At 30.1% G+C, this 14,551-nt stretch overlaps 1 protein-coding gene across 1 annotated transcript; it reads left to right on the forward strand.

Moving 5' to 3' along the window:
• Positions 1-2,414: 2,414 nt before the first annotated feature.
• LOC131637947 (probable WRKY transcription factor 14) lies at positions 2,415-6,970 on the forward strand. The gene is made up of 3 exons (XM_058908512.1): positions 2,415-3,435; positions 3,970-4,110; positions 4,576-6,970. Exons 1-3 carry the CDS (start codon positions 2,681-2,683, stop codon positions 5,240-5,242), a joined length of 1,563 nt encoding a protein of 520 aa, XP_058764495.1. The 5' UTR covers positions 2,415-2,680; the 3' UTR covers positions 5,243-6,970.
• Positions 6,971-14,551: the final 7,581 nt, after the last annotated feature.

A 14,551-nucleotide genomic window follows, 5' to 3' on the forward strand; every position in this document is an offset into this window, starting at 1 on the left:
GAAAACTTGATGGTTTTACCACGGTTGTATGCTCAACCGTTGTTATATACAATTAATTTTTAATCAAAAAACAAAAATAATATGGAAGCACCTTATTTTAGAGATGTCACCTCGGTGTAGTGAAGAAACATGTTGACCATGATGTTGTTGTTTTCGCATTTTGTAGTAGTGTTTGTTGATATATGATGTATGTTGTTGTTAATGTATATTATTGTTGATAAAAGTTGTATGTTGTTGGTAATAAAAGTTGTATGTTTTATATTGTTTAAGGTATGTTGATGATGATTTTATTTTTGTAAATATAAGTTGTATGTTGTATGTTGTTTAAGGTTTATTGTGGATGTATGTTGTTGTTAAGTTTTGTTTAATGATATACCTTCAAAACTAGAGTTTCGTTACATTCAGTCAACATGTCATAAAAGATGCGTTAATTATATCGTATGTGGTTTGAGTGATTTTCATCCCGTTACAAATTATATAACTTTTTGAATTGAATTAGAAAATTATAATATGAGATATTAAGTTATATTAGAAAACTAATTACACTTATCAATGTTATACAAAATTTATGTAATCCATTTTCCATATTTCACTCTTTAACAGTTAGAACTTGGTTTAATACTTCTAGTTCTTCAACTATCTCTTCCTTCACCTCTAATTTAGTTTGAAAAACAAATAATATTTTATAAAATGAACTAGAGGTGAAAGAATTGAGTAGTTGAAGAACTATAAGCGTCGAAACAAGATTTAACCGTTAAATTGCGAAATACGAATTATGGGCTGTAGAAAGCTTATACAACATTGATAAGTGTAACTTGTTCTTCTAATATAACTTCATATCTCATATTATAATTTTCTAAATTATATTGAAAGATTATATGTTTAGTGAGCAGTTGATGAAATAAGCATTTCACATAAGTTATAATAAACTTAAGTAAACATATCACCATGGCTGCAAAAAAAAATACAGGCGTTTGAAATTGAACACCTGACCTCAATCTTTTACTACGGTTCTTTTAAACAACCGTAGTGGTATGTTACGTGCTACTGTTTTTTATCACGACTAGTAGTATGTGGTTGTAAATAGGGCACATACCACACTTCGTAGTAAACTCTTTCACCCAATCATGGTAAAAATATGTATTCCGTAGTAGTGGTTTTTCACAAAATCTCTCTAGGAACTGTATCATGCGCATTCTACAAGTCAATAAAAATTAAGTGCAGGTCTTGTTGATCCATCCAATGTTGCTTCATCACACACTGTTATAGATAGATCGCTTCAATTGACATTTCAGACATAAAACCAAATTGCTTCTCCGTGACTTGAGTTTCTTTTTCTTAATCTCCGTTCAATTTCATTTTCCCATAATTTCATGGTATGACTAATAAATTTAATCCCGCTATAATTTACATAATTTTATATATCTTCAATATTCTTATAAATTGAAACTAAAGTGATTCTTCTCCATTCATCCGACACATACTTTAACCTCATAATTTTATTAAAAATACTCAATAGCTTTATTTAAAATAAATAAAAACACTCTTTAATAGGTATATTGTCACAGTCAATAATAATCAGTAAAATAATATATTATTATTATGCTATTAGTTGTTTAGGAATATTTTGAAGGAAATTTGTTGAACGGCAAATATATAGTAGTAGTACATGATTGTTTTGAAGGAACATCATACATAAATAGATAGGTGGCATGGCACGTTAAAACATTCTTTGCTTATTATCAAAAAATTTAGTAGATTTCTGATTATTGAATGGCTCGAAACGTCTCTCCGCAAAATACGCCTACTTGCCGCCTCTTTTCTTTCCTGTCAATTGTTATCTTCAAATCACCATTCTCCCATCATTTTCCTCTTTCTTTTCTTTTTCCCTCTTAATTCAAAATTTTACTCAAAACAACAGTTGATTTGATTTCCCTATAATTAACCACTTCTTTCATACACATGCAACTTGAATAGTATATATCCCAACATTATTTACTTTTACCTATAAGATAGAAAATCACTACCCAACAAACATTTTGACCCTTAATCATATTCTATAGTAATCCATAATAATAAAATACTTGTAAGTTGCAGAATGATATACCTCCTTTATAAAAACAATAAATATAAAAAATATTGTATGTCATATCAGAGTCACTAAACTGTAATCCTGAAACAACATCAGACACAAACTAATTCAGTTGATAGTTGAACAGAAACATCAAATATAAAGACAGAGATTTGAGTCTGCGTCATTTCACTTATATAGTTGAGCAGAGATATCAAATATAAAGATACAGATTCAAATCTGCGTCATTTCATTTATTCTAGCCCAAAAAAAATATTGTATAGAATAAATCTCTCCCACTCTGCAGTTGTGTTTATTTAATTAGTCTATGCCAATTATTTATGTAAATTTAAAAAACTATCCCTCTCTCTCTCTCTCCATGTTGCGTATGGAATGGAGATGTGAAAAGTCAGCGACTCTCTTTCTCTTTCTATAAACTCATCTTTCTCTTTTTCTTTTGTTTCTTTCTTATTAACAACACAAGAATCAGTTTCAGTTTCAAACCTGTCCCCTTATTAACTTTCTTTTTCTTTCCTCCTTAATACCCAAAATACCTATATATGTGCTTCAAAACATGTATAAGAAGAAACTCTTGTTTTTCCCTTAACTATGTGTAGTAGTATCTTTGTGTCATCAACAACAAGTATGGACAATTACCAAGGTGATTTAACTGACATAATCAGAGCTACTGGTACTGGAGCTGGAGCATATAGTACAATCACTTCATCATCATCTTCTGAACCTCTCTTACAACATCATCATGATGATAATCAGTGGCATCCTCATCATCAACATCATCAGCATCATCAACCTATGAGTTTCTCTAATTCTATTCTTGAAGACAACAGATCAGGATCAACAAACAACATCAACATGAACATGAACATGAACATCTTTGGTGATCCATTATTCTCAACTTTAAGAGATCCATTTCTACAAGAGCTTGATCATATACCTTCTTCTTCCTACTTCAACATCCCAACTAGTAGTATAATTGATGTTGCAGCAGCTTCTGGTGTTAGCGTTACTACTTCATCATCTTCTTCTCTTTCTGCTTCTGCTTCTGTTTTTGCACTTGATCAAGATCATCATCATAATCATAATCATCATGAGATGATGAGATCAGGTTCAAGGCCATGTAAGAACATATTCTCAAACATGATTCAGATCTCTCCTAATGCAACAAAGCTATCAAATTATGAATCTTCTTCTTCCACCATGGCACCTTCTCCAAGGCAAATTAAACCTGTTGTTGCTGTTTCAACCAACATCAATATTAATGCTAAGGATTCTCTTCTAGACAACACAGGATCAGGAACAGTTCAGATCTCATCTTCAAGGAATAATACAGGCCTTAAACGAAGGTAAGATATCATTAAATAATATAATAATTAATGTCATCTAATTAATTTATATGCTTCTCCATGTTATATGTTATGCTACTAATACTATAATTAATTTCATAAATGAAATCATGAATTAATCACTTTTTTGAATTACTGTAGACAAAGTAGGGTTTGGCAATAGTTAGGCACTTTCTTTCATTTTCTTGTGAGAATTAACAAAATTTTGACTATATATTCATGTGACACTGTTGATGAGTTGATGATAATATAAAGACTATAACATGTGGTTTAATTTCTTTGAGGCTTTTTATAACTTTTAAAAATTCATTTCACCTGAAAAGTAGTGTTAGCTTCTTGTCATAGAAACTGACCTTTCAAGCAACTCATGTTAAAACTTAAAACTATTTTTCTTACATAATCACCTGAAAAAACTCCTTTTTCTTTGAATTTCATCAACAAAAACACCTAGCTTATAGTTTTTATTTTTTGTAAAAATTTCTATATCTCTTTATAAATGGTAAGTGATTATTTTGATGTAATGATTAATTGTAGAAAGAATCAGGCAAAAAAGGTGGTTTGTATTCCTGCACCAGCAGCTGCAAACAGTAGACAAACTGGTGAAGTTGTTCCTTCAGATTTGTGGGCTTGGAGAAAATATGGTCAGAAACCCATTAAAGGTTCACCTTATCCAAGGTAAATTAGTTAGAAATTTTTCAGAACTACAAGTACATAATAATTTAAGAATTAAAAACACATTGAGATTTAGCTTCTTAATGTTATTAGTATTAAATCATCATGTTGACTTGACTTTAACTTAAATTAAATCATTTCCTTGTAATGTACTATTATGTTCCTTCCATATTTCTAGCTTCAACATTGAATATTGTTAGTTGCTATACATAGGGATTTTAAAAAAACAACTAGGCTAATTAGTTTTTCAATTAAGAAATCTTACTCACTACTTACTATTATTTTATGTGACGAATATTGTAAATGTCTGACTGGTTTTGCTGCCTCGATCTACTGAGATTTGAGATTTATTAAGTTATGTAACTTTGTTTTAGTTTAAATTTGAACAAGATTCTTATATTTATTTGAATTAGTTCATTTTTTCATTGGATTTTAGGTTTCTTATTGAATTTTTTTTGGTGTTATTAGGGGTTATTACAGATGCAGCAGTTCAAAGGGTTGTTCGGCAAGGAAACAAGTTGAGAGAAGCAGAACAGATCCAAACATGTTAGTTATAACCTACACTTCAGAACACAATCATCCATGGCCAACACAAAGAAATGCTTTAGCAGGTTCAACAAGATCTCAACCCTCCAAAAACAGCACTTCCATGAAAAGCTCAGAAACTTCATCTCAACCACAAACTGACACAACAACAACAACAACAACAACAACAACAAAGACAAAAGAAGAACAACATCAAGAGAGTGATGGAAATGGAAATGATTCACCAGTTGTTAACAGTGTGAAGGAAGAGAGTATGGAAGATATAGAGAAGTTGCAAATTGAGATGGATGAAGGAGTAGAATTCAATGATGCACTTTCTTATAAGCCTTGTTTGATGGAAAATAATCAAAGTCATGAGGATTTTTTTGCTGAGTTAGGTGAAATTGAAGCTGATCCATTAGACCTATTGTTTAATCAAGGTTTTGGTGGTAATTCAAGCAATGATATTATTCATCAAAGAGATCATCAATCCAAGAGTTTAGATGCATTTCATCTCTTTGACTGGTCAGGTGACAACAACAACAACAACAACAACAACAATAATGCCAACAACTCATTTGAAGAACCAAATAAAAGAAGGTTATTATGAAAACAAGACCTAGAATTTGAATGCATGCACCTAGAAGAAACCAATATCTTATATCTTCCTCACAAAAAAGAGACCTAATTTTCAATCTTGCTTTTTACTATTATTTGGTGAAGGTGCTATACTATTCAAGGTCATGTTTGGTTCTTTCTTATCATCTCATTTGAAGTGTGTCTTGTGAGGGAAACATATTTAAGAATTTTCATTTTTTCTTTACTATAGAAAAAGTTGAAATAGCAACAAAAATTTAGAGACAGAAAAATACAATATTTGTTCTTTATTTTGCTTTTAAATATTCATGACTAAATATATTTTTCATGTCTCATATTTTCGTTGTTATTTCAACAGTTATATTTTTTGAATTTATATTGTCTGCAGCCGATATAAAACACATTCAATTAGTCTTTTATACGTAAACTCTTGAATTCGTTCGTTTATTATATAAAAACGATCGAATTCAAGAGTTTAAATATATCCACTATTTGAATGCATGTATTATGTAGATTGTAGGTAATACAAATTCAACTTTTTTTCTTGTTATTTACCAGAAGAGGCAGAGAGAGAAAAATTATTAGTAGAGTGAAAAAAGAGAAAGAGTGCTGGTTGGTTGATTGGAAGCAAACCAAACTGAGTCCCACATTCGTTTTGGAATATTGGTGGATGGGACAGAAAGCTGAGGAACAGAAGGTTGCAATAGTTGAAACAAGTACATTTCACTATATACAAGACATGATCACTCGAAAACTCAGTAGTGAGTGATGATGTTGAGTAGATTGATGATGAAAAGAAAAAAAAAAAAGATAAGACTAGGCCTTTCATCTTTTCAAGTGGAAAAAATAATTTATTTACAAAGCTTGCATGTGAGAGTATTATTATTCTAATTGCAAAATGAGTGAAAAAGAGAAGAATTTGGATTCCAAGATATGGTTGATGTCTTGATGAGATGAAGTTTATGAAAAAGACAAGAATATGTATATAGAAAGGTTAAAGGTTAAAGTTTATATATTTATATTTATTTATTTATAAATATATATAATATATAAAGCTTGACTTTTCATATCAGTCACCTCTACTAGTCTAGGGATGTGTGACATGAGAGGTGAAATGCATGCTTTGGTTCCTCAGCTTTGTGTTTTCTTATTATTATCCACCGACTTGTTTGTGTTCATTGATTTGAATTTTAATGTGAAATTATATTATTAATTTTTAGTTTATCATTGAGAAAATGATTATACAATTGTTAGTATATTATTACTGTTATATTTATGGTGGGTGTAGTTTGTGTTTAGATAACAAAATCCATCCAGCAAAACGAGGTTGGCATTTAATCATTTAGCATGTGCATGCTCAACTATTTGTGCATGTTTTATTTTTATAATTGTATAATCCATGATCATAGATTGATATAATAATAAGTATGGAAAATATGTACATAATATTTAACTGTAATTATTGAAAAATTTAAACTAATTGATAACTTGATTAGAGGATATGTAAGAAGTTAGAGATGAGATAGGATACATTGATAATATGAGAATTTCAATAATTGTAAACCTAAAATGTATAATACCTTAGATGGTAATTTCAGGTTTTTCTATAGAAATGTAGAAGTTGAGGGTTGAAAACAGTAATAGATATATGTACTAGTAAAAGATTGTAAATCTCTCTCTTGAAGTGTGTAGAAATTCTTCTTCCTTAGAGTAAGAATTAGGGTTTAAGGGAATACACTAAAAACTTATGTAAAGCCATTCAAATGAAGAATATATCATATTTTATGTCACATCCACTTTCAAAAGTTATTATATGTTGTATTATGAATTAAAAAATTATAACTCATTTATCCATCTCGCAGAGGCACTAAAAATTAAATAAAAGATCTTAAAGAATTTTATAAAGATTTTTAATAAAAAAATTATATCGACTTTTTTAAACCTTAGACAGAACTTAAATCTGAGCAAAATATTGTGTACAAGTGAGTGGTTAGTTGCACATTGTTTAAAAAATTTAAGATTGAACACTTTATAAATGAAAGAACTCACACATTTATCACCTTAAGATTTTGGATGAATATGTGGTGTTTCTTTCACTTACTTATGTGTTGCTATAGCAAAAAAAATTTAAAAATATCCTCTTGAACTTGCATTTATAATTTTGTTTATTTAAAATATATAAAAAATGAGTTTTACACAATCAATCACTCACAACCATTCATAATTATTATTTTAAATATTTCCATTAAATTTAATTAAATAATTCTTTTTTAATAGTAATCATGAAAATAGTAGTTGTGATAAATGGTTAATATTTTTCTCTTATCTTTCTTGTTTTCATGCTTCATGAGAATAAATATTTTCCATGAAAAGATATGTGAATTTTACAAGGCTAAAAGATACTCAAGTACTTTTAAAAATACATTTTGGGCCATGGGGTCTTCTTTTTAGTCTAAAGTCACCAAATCCTGTTCAGTGGCGGAGTCAGAAATTTTAGGGAGCTCAGGCAAAAAATTTATACCTTGTTTTTACTAATTTTACACCATATTTCTACTAATTTTACCCTTAATTTTGTCTAAAAAAATTTCCCTTAATTTTGTCCAAAAATTTTACACCCTGTTTTTACTAATGTTGCCCTTAATTTTGTCTAAAAGTTACTAATTTTGCCCATAGTGTTGTTTAAAAAATCAACTATTAAGTGGGGGAATACAAAGAAAGGAGGAGTTGAGCCCGGACGCGTGTCCGGGCTCGCTGAGCTATAGCTCCGCCCCTGCCTCTGTTAATCTAGTGCCAATCTTATATCTTTTACTCGAATAATTGAAATTTCTTTTTAAAGATAAATTAGATATTTTATATTTATTTTAAGTTTAAAAAAATTATATAAATAAAAATCAATAAATATAAAAAAAATACAGAACATGTATTTGTAATTAAGGAACATAAATTATATATTTAAACCTTATCTAATCAATTACAGTTTAATATAAATATTTTATATATAAAATAAACATATATTTCATAGAATACTATATTTTATAATTCAATTGATCTTGAATTCATTATTATTTTAGAGTTTAAAGGTAGTGTGTTGACGGTGTAAACTAACTTTACACATACAATCAATCGAAATTATTACACTTGCTATATTATTAGTTTTTTAAAATAAAAATTAGGTTTTAATTAGATACATGATTGTGATTTGTTAACATAATGTGTCAGTGCATATCCCTTTTTTTTATTATTTTATTAGTTATTTAAAAAATTTTAGACATAATCTAAGACTTTTTATGAATAGATTATAAATTTTATGGGCCCTTTTCATCTGAAACAGTTATAAGTTTGGTTTTTGCAGGAACTTTTACTGCCAATTGACATGTGTAGGGTCATCTGTAAGACATGTGGGAATCAAAACCTATTGCGTCTGCAGCCTAACGGTTAATGGGATCCAATAAAAAAAAATCATAATTAACACTGACGTGCTTTTTGTTTCGGTGAAAAAATCAATTTTTTTCTAAAGTTTTTGACAATTATATTTATATTTAGTAAAAACATTTTAATTTTGTTACTTTATAGTTTATATAGAGTAACTTAAATATAAAAAAGTCTTACCAAAATACAACTTTAAAAAAATTATCTATTAATTTCATTGCAATCACTGTTTTACAAAAAAAAAAAAAAAAACACCCAATAAAAATTAATAATCATAACCATTATGCTCACAAGACTTTAGTTACACCATTCAAACATATAAAATAGAAGAAATAAAAGTAAATAATATGTATTATTTAACAATAATTAAATGTGTTCTTTTTGTGTGTTAGGGGTAAAATAATATTTAAAATTATAACTAGCTTTTAATGTTAAACTTAATTAAATTTAATAGTTTAAATTATTTTTATTAATAATAGACTAATATATATTTTAGGTCTCTTATCTTGAAGTTGAGGTGGCAAATTCAATTCTCTTACAAACTATATTCGTTGTCATATGTGACACAAATTGTTATGCATGAACCTTTGCACTCTTAGTAAAAGATTCACTGTTTCTGGTGCTAGAAAACAAAAAGTGGGAAAGTTAAATGGTATAAAAACATGTTGATTGTCGGAACGCGCTTTCTCAAGCTTGTCCACTCTACTTGAAGTGGCTTTGAGAGTTTCATGTCCCTCAGTAAAACCTCCACTCCTCAGCCCCACCAGTGGAGAAATCTCAGTCAATACACCAGAACATCTGCTGACCTAAGAGTCGATGTCTCCTCCTGTGGGTCAGTCAAGAAATTCACAGACACCTCTTTCTTCACAAATATTCTTGCACATCTAAATATATCAAATAGGACATCCCTAACAAAGTAATGTCAGTATTTGAATCTTGGAAGCTCCTTGCAATGAATAGCGTGTTCCCCAAATGAATCCAAGCACGCCTTGCAGCAAACATGACAAACCTCATCACCGAGAAATAAGAGAATCATAAGCCAGTGTTTAAGGATGGTACATTACTCTATTAGAGACATATATTGACCTAGACCGTCAACAACGATAGCAATGAGAAAATCTTGAGCATGTGCTGCTAGCAAACAACAAAAACTGCTTTTTGTCATCTAGCCATTTCAATCTTTACTTCCATGTCATGAACACTTTTACTAAAAAGAGAACTCACCAAAATATGTTGTGCTTTAGGAGGGACGATGTCCTTTCTAGTAAAACCGCTATGGTTAAAATCTAGAATCACATCACTAAGACTATCAAAAGTTTTGTCAAAATCAAGGTCCATTCCTTATACCCCACCGTCTCTCAATATATGATCCTGTAACTCCAAAAACTGGGCCATAGAAGTTATTAAAGCATATGAGGCCGCCTCTACTTCCGTGTACAAACCCAATCCTCAAACTCTAATAGGTAAAGAAGCCACCCTCCATTGAAGGTCCCAAAAATAAGGCCACCACCAACCACGACGTCTTCAACCGTGCTTCACAACTCTTTATCAAACTAAATAGGTATTTTCTCCATATGATATTAGGTTGACACGTTCTAAGACCAAAAAATAGTTAAGTGATACCCATGCAAGAATGAAGTAGAAGAAGCTGACTCCTTGGATCCTTTAGTTATGGCAGAAGATGCATGAACTCAACATCCCTGATCACTCTCTCCATGGACAACCCCTTAATAAAGCCTTCACCTTGACTAACACCCCCTCCAAGCAACTTCATCCCTAACAGCGGTCTCCCAAATGTTTTAAGGAAACAAATCCCCACGAAGTTTACTATCATCACATGAAGGCCAAAAGATCTCAGTTTTATGAATATTCAGTACGATACCTAATCCCGAACTGGTCTCCCGAATGATGTTAAAGGCTTTAGCCACCTCCTATGAATCCCTTATGATGGACCCATCATCGAGGTATCTGGTATGAAGAAGAAGCTTACAATTGTCACTGATATGATGAATAAATAGGTGTAACACAAAGGCAAAAAGGAGTGGACTTAATGGGTCACCTTGTTGCACTCTAGTGATTGACATGATATGCCCATCTCGAGGTATAACCTTGCTTTCTAACCATAGAGAAACTCAGCCCACAAAGAAATAGATGGGCATGTCACCCTCACCTCTTGAAAAATGGACGATCAATCTACCAGGTTAAAAGCATTCGTGAATCCTACCGTGAGCATAGCCAAAGATCCATCAATCATGGGAACTTTTTTCACAATATTGTTTGTTTCCTTATTTTGTTCATCATCATTAATCCTGAGAACTTCTTCTACTTTCTTATTTTTTTATCCTCTTCATCATTCACAGCAATTGCCTCTTCCACAACATTATCTACTCTCTTATTTTATTTCACTTGATCATTCATGACAACTTCTTGATATAATTTTAAAATAAGATTATTTTCATCAATTGACAACATCCAGAAGTTCTTCCATTATATTTTCTTTAAAAAAACATAGGATGTCATAGTGGATGTTGTATAGAGACTTCCAGACTGAAATGAACATTTGATAAATGAGAAATTGCTTCCGCACCTTTATCATTTGTCAATATATTCAAATAAAATGTGGGATTCTAGGGCTAAGATGAGGGGTTGGTTTATTCTGATTTGGTATATTATGGTGTGGACTATTTGGTTGGCTCGTAATAATAAGATTTCCATTGATGTATCATCTAATACGAAAGAGTTAGAGGATAAATGTATTTTTTTTTTTTGCTTGGAGTTGGCTCCATCATAAATCCCAATTGAACTCTTTATCTTTCAACAATTGGCTTCAAAATCGTATCATGTGTTTGATCTAATGGTGGATCAAGATTCTTGTCTTGGCTCCCTGGTTTTATGTGGTTATTATTGCTTCTTGTGAATCTGATTTTGCTTTCAGTGATTTTGTGGTATGAGATTTAGCTGGGTTCTATTGGGGTGGTGTTTTAGTGTGGAGTTGAACCGGAGTTCTCTTAGTTGTTTTTTTTATTTACTGTTTTGGTTGTAATTTCTTCTGATGTTCTTTTCTATATTTTTTCAATGTTTGTTGTTTTTGTTTGTTTGTAGTCTTTTGACTTATACTTGTTATACATATTTTTTCCTTGTATTTTTCTGTGGGCTTTAGCCTTATTAATATATTATTTTAACATTAAAAAATGTAGAATCCTTATATCAGTATAATATCCACTTCTTTATATTCAAGATTTTCCAAAATGCCTAACATCTCAAAATAACTCCATTTAACAAGATCGAATTGGACCATTTTTTAGTTATAATCTTCCTTCCTTGATGAATCACAATATGAATGAATTCATCCATTGTAAACACTAAACCCTAAAACAACGATAAAAAGCAACATTTCAATCATAAACAAATTCATAATCCTCATTTAAAAATCCTAAAAATCGAAAGAAAAAGATATTTACCTTGATTGAAAAATAATCATTAATTTAAACAATGAAATTATGATAATAACATATACAATACAATTTTAAAAAAATAGTGTTATGCTTCATCTTCCATGAGTGTTTAGTTTTCATTTTTCTCGTGTTATGTCTTTAGATGGTTTGCATCTATGTATTTCTCATGCAAGTCATTGCAAAATGTACCTAAGTTAATGGTCAATATAAATATAACATAATAGATGAAAAGTAGTAACCTTTAATGAAGTTAATGATCAATATAAATATTTTATTATTTAAGACCAATATAAATCTCGAACTCAAAATAAAAAACGAAAAAGATATTTTAACTTTAATAATATAAATATGTTGTATGGATATGCTTCCCATTTCTCCATGTTTTCTTCCCTTTCTCTATTGAGTCAGATTATTTTTAAATACTTTAATATTATTATTTAACATTTATGTTTTTGCAAGACAACTATAAAATCAACCATATAAATGTAAACTACAAAATATAAATAGTACTCATATTCACGAACACAAATAAAATAAAAGACTACAACCAACTAGTATATTAAAAAAACCATAAAATAGGAATAATCGTTACACCACTCAAAAGTTAGGAGAACCACTACACCACTCATCATCCTTACTAATAATTCACCCACATTAAGAGTAAGATGAAGAGAGAATAGACGATTGAGAATAAATAACATTTTAATCATGTTGGTATTGGTTAAAATTTACATGTGATTAAGTCATATATCGTTTAATTTTAAAAAAGAAGAAGAAGTATAAAGTTATATAAAGGATTCAAATTCTTAATTATAAAATGCACTAATTGTCAAAAGCACTTTAAATATTTATTTGACTTTTTTTGTTCTATTATACAATTGTGTTAGAGTGTGGTGAAATATAGTTAAATATTTGCTTTAAGGGGTGTAGGTATATTGGGGGCCTTAGGGTGGTTGATGGTAAATTACATGTTGTAACAATTTTCATATACTATTGTTTTCTTATTATAGTATTTTTAGTTCTTCCTCTTCCTCTAATTGTTTAACTTTTCTCCATCTAATCTACTCTCCTTATCACAAAATCTACATGTTTCTCTCTACATATTCAAACCACCTAAGTTTATTTTCACCATTTTCTCGACTATAGGTACTACCTCAACACTCTCTCTATTATTTTTATCTCTAATCCTATCTTGTCTAGTTTTACCACACTTCCAACGCAACATCCTCACCTCTGCTACAATGAATTTATTCTCTTGTTGATTCTCAACAACCCAGCAGTTAGTCTCGTACAACATCATAGGTCTTACTGCATTTCGATAAAAAAATTTCCATTCAGCTTAAATGGTACATTTACGTCACATAAAACTCCCTAAGCTCTCCTATATTTCAGCCACCTAACATGAATTTAATGGTGTACATTCCCTTCTATTTCTCCATCATTTTGTATTACGGATCCATGATATTGGAGGGATGATATCGTCTTCAACTTTACTCCATCTTACTTCTCCTTAGGCAAAAACCACGTGTTTCAAAAACATGTCTCCAATCTCTCATTTAAATCCTCGTGTGTACATCTAGAGTTAACGTAAAAAGATATGGCCTTAGGGTTCAACCTCGATGTAAAATTATTGTAATGGAGAAATCATCTGTCTTTTCATCCTATGTTTGTACACTAGTTGATACCCCCTTCATACATATCTTGGATAAATTGAATATATGCAATACTAACCATTTTCTTCTCTAGGGATTTATACAAAATCTCTCTAGGCACTCTATCATACGCCTTGTCCAAGTCCAAAAAATAGGTGTAAGTCTTATTGGTTCATCTCATACTTCTCCATCACAAGTCTTAATAGATATATTGGTTCCATGGTTGACCTTCCAAGCAAAATAGCTAAATTTATTCTTAGTGACTTTATTCTCTTTTTTTAGTCTCTGTTCAATCACTTTTTTCCATAACTTCATGGTATGACTCATTAGTTTAATCTCCCTATAATTTTCACAATTTTGTATATTCCCATTATTCTTATATATTGGAACTAGAGTGTTTCTTCTTCATTCATCTGAAATTTTCTTTAACCTCATAATTTCATTATAGAGTTTGGTGAGGCATTCAATATCTCTATCTCCAATAATTTTTCATACTTTAATATGTATGTTGTCTGGCTAAACTGCCTTATTATTACTCATCCTTTTCAATGCTTCCTTTACCTCTTGTTTCTGGATCCGACAGTAGTAATTATAGTTTCCATCTTCTTCTCTAATGTCAAGCTTGCTAGAGTCCAGTGAGATATCATATCATTTATTAAATAAATTGTAGAAATATTTCTTCTACCTATCATTTATATCTTTTTTCTAAACCAAAATTTTCCCTTCTTCATCTTTAACACACTTCACTTGATCCAAATCTCTTGTCTTTATTTATATTCCTTTAGA

Source organism: Vicia villosa, unplaced genomic scaffold (assembly GCF_029867415.1).
Source record: "Vicia villosa cultivar HV-30 ecotype Madison, WI unplaced genomic scaffold, Vvil1.0 ctg.002117F_1_1, whole genome shotgun sequence".
NCBI classification, from domain to species: domain Eukaryota; kingdom Viridiplantae; phylum Streptophyta; class Magnoliopsida; order Fabales; family Fabaceae; genus Vicia; species Vicia villosa.